Consider the following 14,696-nt stretch of genomic DNA (forward strand, 5'->3'; position numbering starts at 1 on the left):
TAACTGGTAAAACTGATACTGCAGTAGTTGACAACGAGTAGGAGCTACCAACTACTCAAACTACTTTTTTTGTTTTAAATAATATAATAAAATAATAATAATATAATTAAATAAATAATTTTTCTAAACAAATGTCATATTTGTTCTGTAATAACATCAAGTCCAACCAGTCCGAACGAGTCAAAAAGCTTTTCCGTGTGCAGTTTTATGTGACAAGTCAGTTAAAACTTAACTGGGAAAACCCCTGGCAGGAACATGGGTTAAAAGGTTGTGAAGCAGATTCGTCACCACGAGACCTTTATTCTCCATATATCTCCTTTTGTACTCGTGTCTATTCTATTTCTTCCCTTGCCTCTCTCTCTCTCTCTCTCTTCTCAGCAGCAACCCCATCTGCTGCTGTCATTGTGCCGTTGCTATGGCAACACCTCTGTTTCAAGAGCTCCGATTGGCTGTCAGGGAATTCTTGCATCGTCACATGTGCAGATCAGTGAGGATGACTCACAAGCCTCCTCTGTGTGTGTTTATATATTTTCCTTATGACCAGAACATTAAAGACCTTCTCAAATTAAACTTAGCAGTGAAAATGTTCTTTGTGTTGGTGCACAGCCAAGCATAGCCGGACTATGACGTGCATCCTTGTGTGTAGGTGTCTGTAAAATGTTAAGTAAATAACTAAATTGTGTGAAAAGCTGAGAAATAATGATTTATCACCACACCCTCTCACTCCACCTCACACAAACCCTTTTGCTTTTAGTGTGCTGTGTGTTTACGGGAAAAAAACAAAAAACAAAAAAAGAGTCTATGTCATAGTTATCTAGGGAAGGTTAAAATCCTGATTGGTAGGGAATAGCTGAGTCTCTCAGATCATGGAGGAAACATCTTCAAGTATCTTCAACCAAGTCCAATTGATATTGATTTTAACCTTCCTTGGATATATTTGTATAATATATACAAATTTCCTAGTGTTTTGTTGGAACTGCAGTAATTTGTTTGAATAAGTCAATTACTGTCACAGGTAAACAAACCTGCCAGAGTAACAAATCAAAATCAATATATCTCCACTTAAGTTTTGGATGAATTAAAACGTCAGCTACAGTTGATATCTTCAATTTGATTTTCAACTAATCTGTCTAGTCATAAATGCACACCGGATATCTTTAATCTAAATCCTGTCACTCTTTATTTGTTAATTGTGGATATCATAGATGTTCCACCACGTACCTAAATCATAATGAGGTGTTCATGTGGCCTAGGGGTTTTAGACAAGAATCTATAATAATATAACCACAACATCCCAAGCTGAAAAACAAATCCAAATGAAAATTGAATCATAATTTCAATCAATTATTCAGTGTCTTCCCCCCCTACTTCAAACTCAAACTGAACAACAGAAGATTACCTAGAAGAGATTACGGAATAAACAGTTGGGGACATCACCTCTCCATTAAATCAAATAGAGCGCTGGAAAAATTATCCAAGGGGAGTCATTAGATAATTGACTTCCTGCTATCATCATCCAGATCAGGTTGTTTCTGTGTAAAATTGTTCCAGATTTTATGGGCAGAATAAAAAAATTTTCAGGATTCTGGGAAGTGATGACCTTGGTTGAAAGTCTGATCTACGTTATCATCATGTTAAATTCATTCAGAGCGATTCACCAGTAATATGGATGAACAGTGCCATGAATATAACCTTGGATTATACACCAGCTACCAAGAGTATGTTCTATCAAGGCTGCTGATCATTGATATTGAAAAATGAGTCTGTATCTCGCCATAAATATAAACATCCCCTTGTGTATCCCCATTAAAATGCAGGAGTTGAGAATGTATAATTGTCCTCTGGGATATAGGTGTTCATTCAAATAGTGTGGACAGCGTTATGAATATAATCACAGCTCTGCTGAGTAATCAGAAAGCCTTTGAGGTGATGTAACAATATTAAAGGATATGAGTTGTCTAGGTAATCCAGTCAGGATGACCTGGAATGGTCACTTGTGTTGAAAATATTATCCCCTCATTTAAAACTGTGGAGCATTTTTATCATGATAACTCAAATTAGAACTTAGAAAAATAGCTGTCCGTTTCTGCATATTATGTAGGCTTTGTGTGTGTGTGTGTGTGTGTGTGTGTGAGAAGTGGGTGAAAAGACAGGGCAGAGAGCAAATGATGGATCAAAATGGAACAAAAGTTAGTGGCTTTCGTTTAGCTGTTCAGCTCCTCTTGAAAAACATCAAGAAGACAACTTTAGACTTTATGTTGCGAGGTCTTTTAGATTTATCCTGTTGTGGAGGGAATTGGCTTATGTTGGCTGGTGTTTTCTTTTAATGATTTCAACCATTCATGTGAAAATTAATATTTATCACTGTTAGTTTATTTTTCCTTTTTAAAGAAAAATATGCATGGGGAAGAGCTGAGTGTTGCTGGACAGGGTTTCATTTTCAAAATTTGCTTTGTTGTTTACATTAGAAACACAAGATCTCAGCCTTGGCCTTGGTTCTGTGCACAAGGAGGAAATACAAGAGAAGCAATGCGATCACTTTTCAATCTAATCACTGTGATCAATATGTTTTTTTGTTCACTGACAGACCTCCAGGATTCTGAGGCAAGCAGGAACGATTGCAGCTGACTCCTCCCACCCCGGACACAAACTGTTTCAGACTCTCCCCTCTGGCAAGTGGCTGCGGTCCATCAGGACCAAAACCTCTCGCCACAAAAACAGCTTCTTCCCGTCTGCAGCTAGCCTCATTAAAAAGGCCCGGATCCCCCACTGACACCCTCTCCTTTCAAATAATACAAATGTCTCTGCACAAGTAAATATTATTTCCTTTCATATCGTGCACAAACCTGTCACATTGCACATATTTGTTGTTAATCGCTGTTGTTTTATTTTATTTTTATATTGTCAACTTATATATTTATGTACACAATATCCTCTTACGTTGCAATACGTCTGCACAACACAAACCGGACTAATGCACATGTAAATATCTGCTACGTTGTTCTTTCTCCCCAAATAGTTGTATTATTTTTCTCTATTCTTTTATTATTCTTATATAACTTGCATTTGTTTATTCCATATTTATATATTTCTACATCTATTTATATCAACTGTATGTTTGTCTACATGTATCACCTTATCACCAAAGCAAATGCCTTGAATGTGTAAAACACTACTTAACACTACTTGCAATAAAGCTCCTTCTGATTCTGACTGGACCTGACCTGACCTCATTTGTGTCATCGAAGCTTGGGGTACATGTTTTAAAATAGACGTTTTCGCTTTCAAAGAGTCGAATATGAGAAATAGAAAACTGTTCTATTTCTTCTCCTCGCATTTTCGCTCACTCTTGCCTTTGTCACTGTACTGTTTACTTCCAACAGTACAACTGAAGATAAGCCCTCTGGCCTAATGTCCATGCAGAGAGTGGGCTGTGTGATCTCTCATCCTTACCTCCATAAGTGCTAGAAACCTTTTTTTTTTTTTACAGACATTCATATTCCCTCTGACTACTCACAAAATGCAGTCAAAGTAAATAAATCAACAGCACGAATGTTTATTTCTTAACACTAAAAATAATTTGTGTGGGGGTGTGTTCATACTAAAGGAGATATACATCTCCCAAATGTCAAACAACTAGGCCATCACCTCCTCCTTATATAACTCCATGTTCCAACATAAATAGGTTATTGCTCAACAGCTTGTCACGGTGCCACAGGATCATATACATCTATTTGCTCATACCTATATAGCCTATTCCCTGCTGCTGAACATAGTGACAACCTCTGGTATTTGTAACATTACTCCATTAACCCACTTGTAATTAATGTCTATAGTCTGTTTATGGCTCGGCTCCAGAAGCACTTGACTAAGTTGGCAGAGATAAAGTAATAGGACACATCCTGATTCATTTATCTTAGGTCAAACGAACAGGCCTGGAAAAATAAGGCTGTCATCAAGAGACTGATTAATTAAGTGGATAGACAACAAACAGTCTGTCCAAAACTGTGCCAGCAGGCTAGAGAGAGGTTGCTACTGAGGGCCTTTTCAAACATGGTATATCTAACACTGCTAGCTTCATTAAGCTGTTAAAGTGATGGCTTTATGTCTTTCAGACACAGACGTCCATTAAGTTAATGTTCCTTGCGGCTTGACAAGATCTTTACAGACTAAGCATGAAGTAAAAAGTGCTGTGAACACGATTCTCACAATAAATATTATATTAAATGTTCTCAAATTTTATCAGTTTTATCAGTTTTATCATTGGAGAATTAGGTTACCTGTTTTTTATGTCCAGCATTACACAAGAATATAATCACAAGAAGATGGGTCTCTCGTTTAATTCCTAATAGCTGACATGCTATATGTAAAGTGTTTTGCTGGATATTCATAGTATCATCAATGCAATTGGCATGAAAGAGAATCTAAAAACTAGGGAGGGTGCGCAGCTCTGATTAAGATTTTAGCTTTCAGACTTCAGACTTGTGCGTGCTGGCAGTTTCACATAAAAGCATGTTGCTTGTTGCATGTTGCTTGTTGCTTTCTAATGCCACAGGATGCAATGTGGCTGATTATGACTTAGGGGTGTGTTATATGTATTGTCTACAATAATATCTTAATTGTTGTTTTAATGTTGTGTGAGCAGACATTATCGAGTAGGCTACAATCAAAACCACTTTGCACATTCACTATACGTGCTAGACCTAAGCAAGCAATAGCTGCTGAAAAATGCACAACTTAAGTTAAAAATTAATGAACAAATGCCAGGAGATAAAACACACCACCAGTCTCGCAGTCTATGTTGTTAGATTTAATTGCTAGACGTGGATCTACCTCAATCGCATGGAGGTGGTTTGGCTTTGAAAAGACAGATGTTGTTAAAAAAAACATCAATCTGCAAACAATGTCAGAAATCGGTTGCTGTTGAAGATTACAAACTAACTACTGCATGGATTATCAAAAATATGAGAAGCTAAATAAGTCTAAACCAGCCAAAGTACCAGCACAAAAACAAACTCCGGTTCAAAAACCGCTACACTGATGATGACAGATTCAAAGCCACTAAGCCAACAGCTACGACAGAACTCATGGCTATAGCGATAGATGAAATCGTCGTGCTTGCTCTGTTTGATGTCCATAATTCTTGCACTGGTGATTTCAGGGGTTTTATATTGTTTTTACTTGAATGCTTTAGTTTTAATTAAATAAATAAGACCTGTTTCCATTATTGTCATTAGTAAGCAACAATTAATATCCTATTAACAAGAGCAAGCTAGTACAATATTAGACTTTTACAAATTCAAAACTGACTCTCCAACAGTTTAGCCTTTCTGCCAAGCTAGGCTAAAAATGTCATGGGCTACCTCAGTACCGGAAACACAGAAATTATGACTTTTTCCCCCTTATTTAAAACAATAAGGGAATCCATTCTGTTTTAATTATTTTCACTACTCTGCCCAGATATCTTGGCACTAGAAAGTGTCTTCAAACACTGAATCAAAACAAACGCACCCACTGGTTTCATCATAGCAACAACAAGCCTCTGCATAGCCTCACTCTGAACTAAGCAATAACTGAAATTACTCCCATTTTGCCAACAAACAAGCCAAAATCCAGCTTAGCATTTCTCATTGTTAGATCCACACCAGCCTCATTGAGTTTCAAAGTTATGCCCAAACATGCCATGACACAACTACTGTCTTCTTTCTCATTCCCTCCATATTTTATGTGCTTCTCTGTTAAAATACCCTTCTTCTTGTCCATTATTTCTGTAGTTTATTTGAATTGTTCTAACAAACCGTGTGATGCATTTTGAATGTACTCTTAAGTCTGATACCAGGCTTAACTCAAAGCATGAAGCATGTGTGCGTTTCCTGTGTGAAATCAGGTGTGTGTGTGTGTGTGTGGGAGATAATCCCCTTCATGAAGGTTTGTTCGCACAGAGAGCCATCCACAGTGAAGTGCAGGGGCTGGAGATGTTACATCATCACCAGTTTCTTTTCTTATCCTTCCCCTCCCTCGCCATCTCTCCCTCCCTCTATTTCTTTCTTCTGTCTCTGCACTCTCGTCATTTCTCCCCCATCTTCTTGGTGGCCTTTTCTCCCTCTAACTATCTAAACCACCCACTTTTTTGCCCTCTCTCTTACATAAGACACAGGGGTCAGTTAACAGATGATTTGTCTTTACAGATTTTTGTCACTGTTCCGGTTTTCTCCATCTTCTTCTGCTCTCTCTCTCTCATTCTGTCTCTTGGAATTGTTATATTCTCATTCAACGTTCAACTGAAAAGCCAGGCAATGAAACTGAACAACTGAATCTGAGGAAAAAAGTGGAAAACTTCATTTGGAAAATAACAATGAAATTAAAAGAGTTACACCAGGAATCCACTGACTCCGGCTACGGCATGTTACAGATGCACCACAGTTTTGATCCGTCTATAGCCCGGCGTCAAAGTCGACTGGAAGCGTCTCAGAAGCGTTTCAGCAGTGGAGCGTGCAGCCTGCTCCACATTATTTACTTGTTATTAATTTGTCCTTTTTATGCTTCTATTACCTTCTTCACAGCTGTATGTGACCCTGTTTCTTTCTGCCATCTTCAGGCCACATTTCCCACAAGGAGCGTTTGAGAATCAGAGCATTTTGCCTGCCTGATTTTGCTAACATGTTTAAATTTTGTTGATTTGGTAATCAGTGTCAGACTATGATTAAGTGGGCTACGTAGTTAAATGATTTCTTTTTGTGTCTGTTTTAACCGTGTTTATCGTTGTTTTAAGATCTGGACTCTCCACACTGTGTTTTAATTTGAAAATTCTCTATGCCGTTCTGTGTCTGACTTCCTGCCTGGTTTGATCTGCTCCTGCGGTGCAGCCGTAATGTGCCGAAGCCTGATTCAGTGGAATTGAATTAACTTGCAATCTAATTAGCTTTCTTTTAAAAGGCAGAGCTTTTGTAAAAGCTTAGATTTTTTTGTTCCTTAATAGAGAAAGGATATGACTGATAGTTTCCTGCATCAGTGCCAAGACGTCGGTTAAAAATACACTAAAATAGAGATATAAACTACAACAAAGAAGACATAAAAAAGGAGGGAATGAGTGTAGGAAGAAGGAAAGAAACAAAGAACTACAGGAGGCAGCTGAGAGTAAACTGTAGGTGCTTTTTCACTTCTGGCCAGACTTTCACAATGACTGTCTGTAGCCTTTAACCTCAACATTTAAACATGATCTTTATAGTCTCCCTGCTATTTTGGAATATGTACTCATAAATGTGACAGGAATTACAGTACAAAGGCAATGTGAGATACCGATCAATAAATATTGTGTTTTTGTATAGGTTATCATATAATAATACAATGTAATCAGGCCACTGTAAAATTAAATGTTAACTATGCCATACTTTGTACTGTTGGCCCAGTGGTGAGGTTGTGTTGCTGGGCAACAGGGGAAATGCCTTAGAGTTTGTTTAGTCTGCCGGTCACGTTCTGCGTGTTCAATGTAGATTTAAGACAACAAAGGAAATTTAGAGTTCAACACAGTCAAACACCTGCAGAAAATGTTTGGCATGAGCTCATTAAACCATGGTCATTCTTAGAGTCTGACATTGACATTTAACACTCAGCACATCTCAGAGTTTAGTCAATGCTCTGTGTGTGTGTGTGTGTCTGGGTGGGGCTTTTCTAGATTCTTCTGAAAAAAACATTTGTTGACAGAAGAGCTTTGTGTTCAGCAATACTATGTACTATACAACAATAGCTAGAAGAAGTGAGTGCAGCTGAATATTAACATTACTTACATTCCTGCCTGGATGGATTCACTGTAGTTTGTTTTACTGGAAGTGATTTTTGCTACGGGATGTAGTCATTTAATCTTTGTCAATGAGTTTCCTAATGTAGCCTGGACTAAGATTTACCAACTTGTATCACTGCAGTCCAAAAAGCCACTTGAAGTAGAACCTTGTAGTAATTCGTGTATTCTCTTGCAGTCTTTGCTGGTGTTATCATTGCCAACAATTACAATGAATGATTTATAAAATAAAACCATCACATCATGCATGAGTAAGTAGAGTAAACTTATTTTGTTAATTCGAAATCACAGCTTGATTGGAATCATTCAAATGGACAGGAAAAAGTGCCCTCTTCCCGAGTTAAATCTGTTATTATGGCCTTGTCTTTTTCCTCAAAGCAGTTGGGAGTTTGCTGCGTCTTGCGGCTTGAGGGTTTGCGGAAACTTTAATCTTTCACTTTTCGTAGAAGGATTTGACTGTTTTCGCTGTGTGACAACACAGAAAGAATTTCACCCCTGACCCTGGCAGAGTTAAATGCCACATCCTACTGTCTCAGTGCCACAAGAGAGAAAGAAAAAAACAGACCAGGAGGAGAAGACAAAGAGGATTTTGATGGGGTCGGTAATTTGACTTCTTCGCTATTATGTGAGGAATGTTGACAGTAAATTCAAGTATTCATAACATTTTTTTATGCAAAGAGTTTTACAACAATGCACAGATTGTGCTTTGTTCTCTATTGTAATGGTTATTGTACTTTGTTCAATGTTTTGTATTTACAAATTGTAAGTAAACATATCACTGGGTCCTATGCACCTATCATACAGTAGTAGACAGTAGATTTATACACTGATAATATAGAGAAAAGAATAACTACAAATACCCATTTGGGTGGATGGAGGGATGAGCTGAAATAGATCAAACATACTGTATTTATTCCTGAGGGGAAACCATTCGAGCAGCAGCAGAGGAGATGTGAAAGCTTGAGACCAAAGACTAAAATGAGCAATAAGATGAATAAAGGACAACCTCTCTGTGATTTCTGATAAGACTTCCTTCCTCACAATTTACGTACTTGTGAGATGTGACTATTAAATCAAAAGCCTTGCAGTACCTGTTCATTGATAGAGCTGTAGTCGTTGGTGGTGGAGACATCATCGTCCTCCGAGTCGAACAGGCCCTCCTGGTTGTCCAGCAGCTCTGCCAGGACTCTGCTGACAGACTCTTGGTCTCGAAGGTCTTCTCCTTCTGTTGACAGACTGCAGAATGAAGACAAGAGAATGGTGTGTCATGTTGATTGTATGCTGGGAATTACTGTGGGATGTAAAACCATTACAATAGCTGAATAAATGCATGTGTAAGTTCCTACACGTGCCTACATGTGACTATGTATAAGTTTATGTGTGCACCACCTAAATCTATTTCTTTCTGTACAGCTATCCTGTCCTTATGTTCCCATTTTCTGATGATTTTATGACATTTGCAGTAGATGATTTAATTTATAGTAATGATTTAAAACCAAATAAATTTACAGTTTTGACATCAGACATTTAAATACATACTACACTGGCAGATCCACAAAATCTACAGCTCAAATTATTTTGCAAAGGTACAAAGATTGTGATTGTAATAACAATTATTAGATAGCCCTATACAGGCATCTTACTGGAAGATGTCTGGCCCAAAGACGGCAGCTAGCGTCCCAATGTTCCAGCTCTCCTGCTGAAGAGATGCCACGCTGGCCAGGAAGCGGCACAGGAAACGCAGCAGGCCATAGTTCAGTAGGGGAAGCTGCTGCAGCAGGTACTTTAAGTTTCTACACAACTCCTCTTCATTGGTGTAATCTGGGGATGTATAGGAGGTTATGATTACATCTAACTATTAAGATTCTCATAAGCTTCACAGCAGACAATAGATCTTACTCACTGTAATTATTTTTACTGGAAAAGTAGAACTTGTATGATTGATACATGCTGCTTTCAATGTTGCTACAAAGCACATTTTTGTTACTGAGTGAATTATGGGTTATCAAGTCCTTCGTGTTCCTTCACAGTTGACCTTAAAAATTCTTAACAAGGGAAAACATGTAGACACACAAGATTAGCAGACATTCCTCTGGGGGAGGTGAAATGAGGTGAAACAGTAGATGGCATCAGGTAGAAAAAATTGCAAAAAGGGTAATCCTTGATGTAGTATAGTAGTGCAATTATAGAATATAATGAGAAATTAATGACATGACAAGGAAAGTCCTTGCAAACTCCGCCACTGCTAAAATCTACATGACAGCAACAGGAACAACCATCATCATGACAAGGGGATTAGAATAGATTATCTGTGATAGAAGCAGCAGCAAAAGAGGACAGGGCAAAGTGGAGAACCAAAAACAGAAACAGAGCTAATGCGGTGGAAGATCTGTAGAAGTGAATATTCATTTTCCATTAAACATGTATTACGCCACTTCTTAATTGCCTATCTTAATACAATATTTGCATGCCCATATATGTGGCCACGGGATGTACACTTCTTAAAGCAATTTCAGTGTAAGTGATGTGGGACAAAATCCACGGTGCTTGTTTTGTGCAAAAATTAATTCTAAAGTTCAATTGAAGTCAATACAAAAAGTCAATAGTCGGAGATAGACAAATCTAATGGGTTAAAGTTATGTCTGTTAGTCTTTTCTGGTAAAACATTCCTGCTTTGTGTTGGTATCTCTGCGACTATAGACTGTATCTGATAACAACCTGATTTGTCTAAACCAACCCAGCTGAACTTGTTAGCTTCAGCAAAACATTAGAAAACATTTTTGCACAGAACAAGGACTGTGGATTGTATCCCTCTTCACTTCCAATGATATTGCTTAAAGAAGGTTTTCTTGGCAGCCAGTATTGACAGTATGATAAAGTACAGCTACTAGTTACCCTTTTCAAAGTGCATATGGTGCAGAATTAGTACTACTGTTCATAGATAATATGAACCTGTCCTGTCCTCGGGTGAAGAGACAGAAATAAACATAAAGAAAAGGAAGCACAGTATCAGTGCAAAACCTATATAGACACCATTTAGGTACTTGCAGTACATGCAGTACAGCTAGCCACCTAGTGTTGTGAAAACACTAGGTGGCTAGCTGTGTTGTGATAAGAGAAAAAGAACAAAAAAAAAGAGGCTACATTTTCCACAACAAGCAAAAATAACTGCATGAATTAACCTCAAAACAGAGCAACAACAGAAAATCAAGTGTTGGTTTCAGAGTGGATAGAAAGAGAGATGAGGTGAGTTGAGTGGGTGGAGAAAAATACAGAATGGCATGAGAAGAGGGAAAGCAGTCCCTGTCACACACCTTGGTGTAGCTGTAATATGTGTCCCTGTATTGCCGTTGGGATAACAGGCTCAGGAAGCTCCTGCAGGAAGAGTCGGAGCAAACTGACTGCTGATGCCAGGTCCGCCTCCTTCTCTAGCTCCACCTCCTCACCACTGTCATAACGCTGGCGCAGCCAATCCACACGCTCTGCGTTTCCATTAACAAGGAAGAGCCCCTCTAAGTCCAGATGACCTGATGACACATACAACAATAATTAGTCAAAGTTATAAATGTTTGGGCTACTGACATTAAAGACATAATGATTATAAAATGTCTATAATTTAAGCTAACATCCTTGATTTTAAACCACCCAACACCGAGAACAAACAGGCAGTGTATCAAAAAGAAAGTTGGTCTACTCCGTTAACAAGCCACCTGCCTTTCTGCTTTACTCTTTGAGTAGAAGGATTGGTTGTAGCTGAGGCTGGGCATTAATATCATTAATAATAACAAAGTCTAGCTTCACAAACATAATAGTCCAAAACTAAAAGTAACAGTAATACTAGAGTAATAACAACCAGTAAGTACCTGAGTGCAAATACCAGGTAATACAGTATGGTCAACTTGGGAGTCAATGAAAAGTCTCCTGTACTCTCAAATAATTAACTGATTGATGTGTTAATGTTAGGGGAAACTGGTGGCTGCAAGGAATAAACCGGTTGAGTCCTCTAATTTCTGGCCAAAGAAGGTTGCATTTCTCAGCCATATTTGGAAGAGCCTTTGGGTGGGAAAGACCTTGTAGAGTCTTTATAACTTATTTGGTCTAGAAATGTGGACTCCAGCTCCTAAATTTGATACCCAGCTTACAGAAGGTCAACAGACTGATATAAGTACAAGGATCTGTGTGTCTGTGTGTGTACACAAATGCATTTGTGCATGTGAACTACTCAAGGCATGACCACACTGGCTGTTGTCATTACTATATGTGACAACGTCACTGAGCGTTTGCCATTAAAAGGACAAACTGATAACATCAGCATGTCCTGCCAGTTTTATAAAAAAAAAATGTATATATATATATTATCATGTTTTTCTTGTGCATCTAGTATGTGTACTGAAACCCGTACTGCTAGTAGTTTCTGAATTACTGGTTGGATTTATACAAATTAAAATCAAGATTATTTTGGCAAATTTTCACGACATACTGAAAGTATGTGTACAGCCATACAATTTAGTTTTAATTTTTTTTATGGATAACAACACACACTTATCTACATGTAAGCCGTATTATTCCATTAACTCTTGGCTTGCCTTAGTTTTGCAAATGCTTCAGGTAACACGTGCCATCCGCAACCATTATCATTGCAGCAGGTGAGCCACTTGTGGGCTTGTTAATGACGCAGCCTATCAATCAACCGAAACCAAAATGCAACCTGTGTGTTCAACGCTGCTTTACCTGGTCCGTGCTTGTAAAATATCCACCGAGACTTGTAACGTCATAGGCTACCAAGTTTTTAAAAGAGTGAAGTCATCGACCATCCCGATGTTTCAGTATAGCTATTGTCCGATGGAAATTTTGTAGATATTGCCCAACCATAGCACTGGAGCCTAAAGAATTTGAGTATGCCTCAAACAAACTAGTTTTTACGTAGAGTTGTTTGAACAGGTCTGCCTTGTCTGAACAAGTCAAATGACCACACTACAAAGCTGGGCAAAAAGCCTGCCGTAATAGAGAGGGGCAGAAAAAGCGAGAGCGTGAGAGCGAAATTCATTGTCTGTATACGTTACCACCTCCAAACATCTGGGCAATCTCTACATTTCTGAACTTGTGGGATTCAGAAAGTTACAAAAATCGACAGACAAAAAGCTTTACTATAATCCAACAAGCACTTTGGACCATAGTGCATCTTAAGAAATTATTTGACAAGATGACCATTGCATAAGTCCCACATAAAGAACCTGGGAAGATTTAAACACAACAGGGCATTGCTTGGAAATGTGATAATGTTGTGGTTTTCACAATAGGAAACCTGTTCAGTCTCTGGTTTCTCATCTGTTAACAAGCCAGCCAACACAATATTTTAGCTCAAATGTTCTCCAGGAGACCTGTGGGACCTATTGTCATGGTTTTAGTGTCATTATTTTCTGTTGTATTCTTGTTTAGACCTTTCCCAGTGTGTGTTAGTGTTCGATCACTCCCTGCCTCTGTGTTCTCTATCAGGTTTTGTTAGGCTCCTGCTCCATGTTCATGTTCATGTTGTATTTTGTTACTTTCATCCTTGTGTGTTGTCACTAGCTTAATTTATTTTTAAGTTGTCGCTGCCGGGTGTCCATTGTCAAGCTTTGTTTCCTGATTATTCCTGATATTCACCTGTTCTCCCTGCTCGTTTACCCCTGTATTTAATGTGCTCACTTCTGTTCAGGCCTTGCAGTATCTTCATCGTATGTCGAGTGTCCTGTTCCTGTGTGCGAGCTTTCTACCATGGGCTAGTATTTAATTGCTGCCTTAGTTTGGATTTTGCCTGTCACTACTGCCTATAAGAGTGAGTTTCACCCTTTGTAATAAACCTGACAAACTGTACCAGCAGTGTCTTGTATTTTGGTCTTCAAGCCGTCTGTCACTCGGCCAACCTTGACATCTATTACCATTTTACAACTCCAAAAAATTGTGTACATGTGGAACAGTATTCACTGACAAAAGGTTCGGCAGTCACAATCACTGCAGCTACAAAAAAATCTAATCTTCACACACTGTTGATTGATGACCCCATCGTTGTTCAGCTCTATGTAACACTTGAAAATATCTACCATATCAATCGGCTCCTGTGTTTTGTACGAGCAATTTGATTGGTCACAGTTGTCACAGCTCTGGTCCAACACACCTTCAAGTGCTTTCCATTTTCAATCTCAGTCTTACATCAGATTACTTTTATTCTTCATATTTCAACACCTTGCTTCTACGAAAACCTCAGATATCACACATAAATCAAATAAGAGAGATTAAGGCCTTTGCACTTGCCGTATAACGTCTGGACTGCAGCACCACTTTAATTAATGCGCCAGCAGAGGCCTGGGAGGATTAAAGACTTATTACATAACCTCATACAGTTGAGCAGCCCCAGGTCACACAAACCAACCTAATTCACTGGTTACTTGAGGGGACTTGAAGTGAAGTTTCATTCAAACAGTTAAAAAAACTCCACTGACTTGACAGGTTTTACAAGAAAATGTCTTTCTTTTGTGACTGACAGTGCTCACTCCACAACAGAAGACTGACAAAGGAAATTAGAAAAGGAAGGTTTTTCTATTGTTTAACTTGTCACTGCAGACAACCTTTCTTGTTGTACTGATTAGGCTTCACAACCCAAGGCCTCGTAATATTTAAATCTTTAACATTAATTCTTCGCCCACCCTCAGTCTACATTCTTATCAAGGTTTCTGCCAGTTAAAAGGGAGTTTTTCCTTTCCTCTGTTGCAGTGTTTGCATATTCTGTGATTTGTTGGGTCTCTGTAAATAAAATTATAAAGAGTACGGTCTAGACCTGCCCTATATGAAAAGTTCAATGAGATAACTTATTTTATGAATTGGTGCTATACAAATAAAATTGAATTGAATTGAATAT

General features: G+C 38.4%; 1 protein-coding gene across 5 annotated transcripts in view; it reads right to left on the reverse strand.

Annotated features, from left to right (window-relative positions):
* Window positions 1–14,696, reverse strand: part of fam13b (family with sequence similarity 13 member B) — an 83,694-nt gene that overhangs the window by 39,502 nt on the left and 29,496 nt on the right. For all 5 annotated transcript variants that reach the window (XM_038698821.1, XM_038698823.1, XM_038698819.1 and 2 more), the window contains 3 exons: window positions 11,113–11,325; window positions 9,442–9,619; window positions 8,890–9,034 (listed from right to left, as the gene is read on the reverse strand). In XM_038698821.1, coding sequence (XP_038554749.1) covers window positions 8,890–9,034; window positions 9,442–9,619; window positions 11,113–11,325 — 536 coding nt within the window. The remainder of the gene's footprint in view (window positions 1–8,889; window positions 9,035–9,441; window positions 9,620–11,112; window positions 11,326–14,696) is intronic.

Source organism: Micropterus salmoides, unplaced genomic scaffold, assembly GCF_014851395.1.
Source record: "Micropterus salmoides isolate LMB-PRFRI ecotype aquatic unplaced genomic scaffold, ASM1485139v1 Ms_hic_scaffold_5, whole genome shotgun sequence".
Classification (NCBI taxonomy): domain Eukaryota; kingdom Metazoa; phylum Chordata; class Actinopteri; order Centrarchiformes; family Centrarchidae; genus Micropterus; species Micropterus salmoides.